This window comes from Colobus angolensis, unplaced genomic scaffold, assembly GCF_000951035.1.
Source record: "Colobus angolensis palliatus isolate OR3802 unplaced genomic scaffold, Cang.pa_1.0 Scaffold22, whole genome shotgun sequence".
NCBI classification, from domain to species: domain Eukaryota; kingdom Metazoa; phylum Chordata; class Mammalia; order Primates; family Cercopithecidae; genus Colobus; species Colobus angolensis.
Window position 1 is genome coordinate 1,276,898 of NW_012115377.1, and position 4,364 is coordinate 1,281,261.

The following is a 4,364-nucleotide window of genomic DNA, read 5'->3' on the forward strand; positions in this document are numbered from 1 at the left end:
TAAAATGACTGTTCCCTGCTGTCCCCTCCTGCTTCCATATTTCCCATCCATTCCTATCTATTCCTGGACCCACTCACCTCTGCCAAATGTGAGTTTTCTGAGCAAGCCACATCAGAGCAGATCCAACATTTTCTATGACCATACGGAGCAGCTGGGAGGGAAATGAGCCTTGGCAAGGATTTGGTGTATGCCTGGGCCTGTCGCACTGCTGTCTGCGTGTGAATTTAGTTACACTGACAGCAAGGGGCTCTTACCCTGGTATTAGTCAGCTATTGCTACATAATAGGTTATCCCAAAACTTAGAGACTTAAAACAACAAACATTTATTATCCCACAGTTTCTGAGTGTCAGGCATCCAGAAGCAACTGAGCTGGATGGTTGTGGCTTAGAAGCTCCCATGAGGTTGCAGTCAAGGTGTTGGCCAGGGCAGTATCATCTGAAGGCTGGACTGGGGCTGGAGGAGCCACTCACAAACTGGCTCCCCCTACTGGCTGTTGGCTGTCAGCCTCAGTTCCTCACTGTGTGGGAAGCTGCTTGAGCATCCTCACAACATGGCAGCTGCCTACCCTAGAGCAGGTGACCCGAGAGTGAGAGCAAGGAGGAAGCCTTGTGCTTTTACTTCCTAGTTGCAGAAGTTAATATGTCGTCACTTCTGTCGTATTTCATTAGAGCCGGCCCCTGCTCAAGGGGAGGGGAGTCACCTCCACCCCTTAAAAGGAGGAGCATCAGAGTTTGTGGACATATTTTTAAACTGTCAGAATTGCCATTTTCCAAAGGGCAAATACAACAAGGTCACAGCACTGGGAAGCAGCCAGGCGGGATTCACTCCCAGCCCTGCCTGGCTCCTCAGGGGCCTGTGGCCGCCGGACTTGCCTCCCTCAGCCTCAGTTTCCTTTTCTGTAAAATGGGGGTTGTGAGGATTAAATGAGATGACATATGGAAACGTCTTAGCCCAGGGTCCGGTGTACAGTAGGTGCTCAGGTTGTCTTTTACAGTTTTTCCTTTTTATTGTTATTTTTGAGATGGAGTCTCACTCTGTCACCCAGGCTGGAATGCATTGGCATGGTCTCAGCTCACTGCAACCTCTGCCTCCCAGGTTCAAGTGATTCTGCTGCCTCAGCCTCCCAAGTAGCTGGGATTACAGGTGTGTGCCACCACGCCTGGTTCATTTTTATATTTTTATTTTTATTTTTATTTTTTTTTGAGATGGAGTCTCACTGTCACCCAGGTTGGGGTGCAGCAGTGCAATCTCGGCTCACTGCAACCTCTGCCTCCCAGGTTCAAGCAGTTCTCCTGCCTCAGCCTCCCAAGTAGCTGGGATTATAGGCACATGCCACTACTCCTGGCTAATTTTTGTATTTTTAGTAGAGATGAGGTTTCACCATGTTGGCCAGGCTGATCTCGAACTCCTGACCTCAGGTGATCCACCCACCCCGGCCTCCCAAAATGCTGGGATTACAGACATGAGCCACCACGCCTGGCCAAATTTTTCCTTATTATTCTTACTGAAAGATGTATTATTCTTTTTTTTTTTTTTTTTTTTTGAGATGGAGTCTCGCTCTGTTGCCCAGGCTGGAGTGCAGTGGCCGGATCTCAGCTCACTGCAAGCTCCGCCTCCCGGGTTCACGCCATTCTCCTGCCTCAGCCTCCCAAGTGGCTGGGATTACAGGCGCCCGACACCTCGCCCGGCTAGTTTTTTTGTATTTTTTTTTTAGTAGAGACGGGGTTTCACCGTGTTCGCCAGGATGGTCTCGATCTCCTGACCTTGTGATCCGCCCGTCTCGGCCTCCCAAAGTGCTGAGATTACAGGCTTGAGCCACCGCGCCCGGCCGAAAGATGTATTATTCTTACTGAAAGTTCCACCAGGCCGGAAATCCAGGCCACCTGAGTCCAGAGCCGGCCTCTTTCCACCCCACCCTGCCCAGGGGCTCAGATCCTGGCTCCACCACTGCTCAGCCCCATGTGGTCACTTTCCCTCCCCAGACCTGAGTGTTTTCACCTGTGAAATGGACACAGCGCTCTGGGTGTGGGCAGGGGGTTCCCTGAGCAGGATGGAAACATGGGGGTAGGGGGTTCCTCCCTTGGCCCGTGGCGGCCCCCGAGGCCAGGCAGGGATTGCCCCGGGGTGCGATCCCCATGCACTCAGCCCCACCGCCCTGCCCCCACCAGGTGCTGGAGAACCGGACCAAGGACTCCAAGCTGGAGATGGAGGTGCTGGAGAACCTCCAGGAGCTGAAAGACCTGAACCAGCGGCAGGCACACGTGGACTTTGAGGCCATGCTGCGGCAGCACCGCCTGTCCGAGGAGGAGCGGCGGAGGCAGGAGCAGGAAGAGGACGAGCAGGAGACCGCGTGAGTCGGGTCCGGCCCAACGCAGCCCCACCTCGCAGCCTCTGCACCAGCAGGCACTGCCTCTGCCCCAAACCCTTCCCCCGCTCTCTGGAGTATCAGCTTTTCAGGGACCCCTTTCCCACCGCCCATCTCACTTTCTCCCTTGCGGAGTCTGTGTCGGGGGTCCCCAACCCACTGCCAGGCGCGGTGACTCGGCACGTGGTCACCCGCATGGCTGCGGTTTGTCACAGTGAGAGGACACAGCAGATTCAGCAAAGGGAAAAGGCATTTGGGATGTGTCGGGGGCCAGGCTTTCCAGATCCTCTCCTGGTGCAGTTTCGCAGGACGCGCCTCATCCCCCAGCCCGAGCCGGGAGGACTGGAGAGAGGCGCCATCCCCAGGAAAGCTCGTAGAGACCCAGCGTGGGGTTCCTATGGCAGGTCCCACAGCCCCCGCTGCCTGGCCCATGCCGGGATTCCAGACTCGACAGGAAAGCAGGGGTCAGGCATAAACCATGGTGTTTGCAGGAACAGCTGAGGCCTCAGAGCCCGCCCCATCCATGAGGGTGGGAGGTCCCCAGCACAGGCTCCCGGACACCCACCAAGGGCCGCCCTCACCAGCCGCCTTCTGAGGACACAGCCTCAGGCCTCCTGGGTGAACACTTTTCTTTTCTTTGAGACAGGGTGTCGCCGTGTCACCCAGGCTGGAGTGCGGCACTGCAGCCATAGCTCACTGTAGCCTCCGTCTCTCAGGCTCAGGCGTTCCTCCTGCCTCAGCCTCCTGGGTAGCTGGGACCACAGAGGCACATTACCATGCCCAGCTGTTTTTATTTTTGTAGAGACAGGACCTCGCTATGTTGGCCAGGCTGGTCTGGAACTCCCGGCCTCAAGCGATCCTCCCGCCTCAGCCTCCCGAAGTGCTGGATGACAGGTGTGAGCCCCTGCGGCTGGCTGGTGAATGCCTTTGACGCCAACCACCTCTGAACCCACATGCTGATCCCCTCCTTTCCTGTTACCTCGTCTCGCCTCCATCCTTTAGAATCTGAGCTGTAAGGACAGGGACGTGGTGGCCTCTCCTGCGTCCCCAGGGCTTCCAGCAGGTTTGGGTTTATGGTAGGTTCCTCATCGGTGCATAATTGGTGCTCAGATCAGCGATGCCATGCAGAACAGTGTTGGGAGCCTGCATTCATCCCGCACCTTCCGGGCGCCGGGCACGGCTCTAACCTCACTACCTGCACACCCCTGGGAATCAGTGGGATTTTCGTCATGGGCAGGAGGGCTGAGGTCCAGGGAGGTCCAGACATGGGCCCCACCAAGATTACCCACCAGGCTCCATCCAGACAGGCTGGTTCCAGCATCCAGGCGCTTAACCACACCACTACCCTCAATGGACATGAAAAAGTTAATGTAAAAATGTAGAAGGGGCCAGGCACGGGGGCTGCCGCCCGCCATCCCGACTGTGGGAGGCCGAGGTGGACGGATCACCTGAGGTCAGGAGTTCGAGTCCAGCCTGGCCAGCATGGCCAAAGGCCATCTGTACTAAAAATATAAAAACAAATTAGCTGGGCGTGGTGGTGGATGCCTGTAATCCTAGCTGCTCTGGAGGCTGAGACAGGAGAATTGCCTGAACCCAGGAGGCGGAGGTTACAGTGAGCCAAGGTGGTGCCGCTGAACTCCAGCCTGGGCGATAGAGCAAGATTACGTCTAAAAAAAAGTTAAAATTAAAAATTAAAAAGTAGACTGGGTGCGGTGGTTCATGCCCGTAATCCCAGCACTTTGAGAGGCCGAGGCTGGCGATCACCTGAGGTCAGGAGTTTGAGACCAGCCTGGCTAACATGGAGAAACCCCACCTCTACTAAAAATACAAAAATTGGCCAGGCACGGTGGCTCAAGCCTGTAATCCCAGCACTTTGGGAGACCGAGACGGGTGGATCATGAGGTCAGGAGATCGAGACCAGCCTGGCTAACACGGTGAAACCCCGTCTCTACTAAAAAATACAAAAAAACTAGCCGGGTGAGGTGGCAGGCGCCTGTA

At 55.6% G+C, this 4,364-nt stretch overlaps 1 protein-coding gene across 1 annotated transcript in view; it reads left to right on the forward strand.

Moving 5' to 3' along the window:
• Window positions 1-4,364, forward strand: part of CCDC94 (coiled-coil domain containing 94) — a 25,881-nt gene that overhangs the window by 11,139 nt on the left and 10,378 nt on the right. Inside the window, exon 5 of the mRNA XM_011943611.1 lies at window positions 2,170-2,352. Coding sequence (XP_011799001.1) covers window positions 2,170-2,352 — 183 coding nt within the window. The remainder of the gene's footprint in view (window positions 1-2,169; window positions 2,353-4,364) is intronic.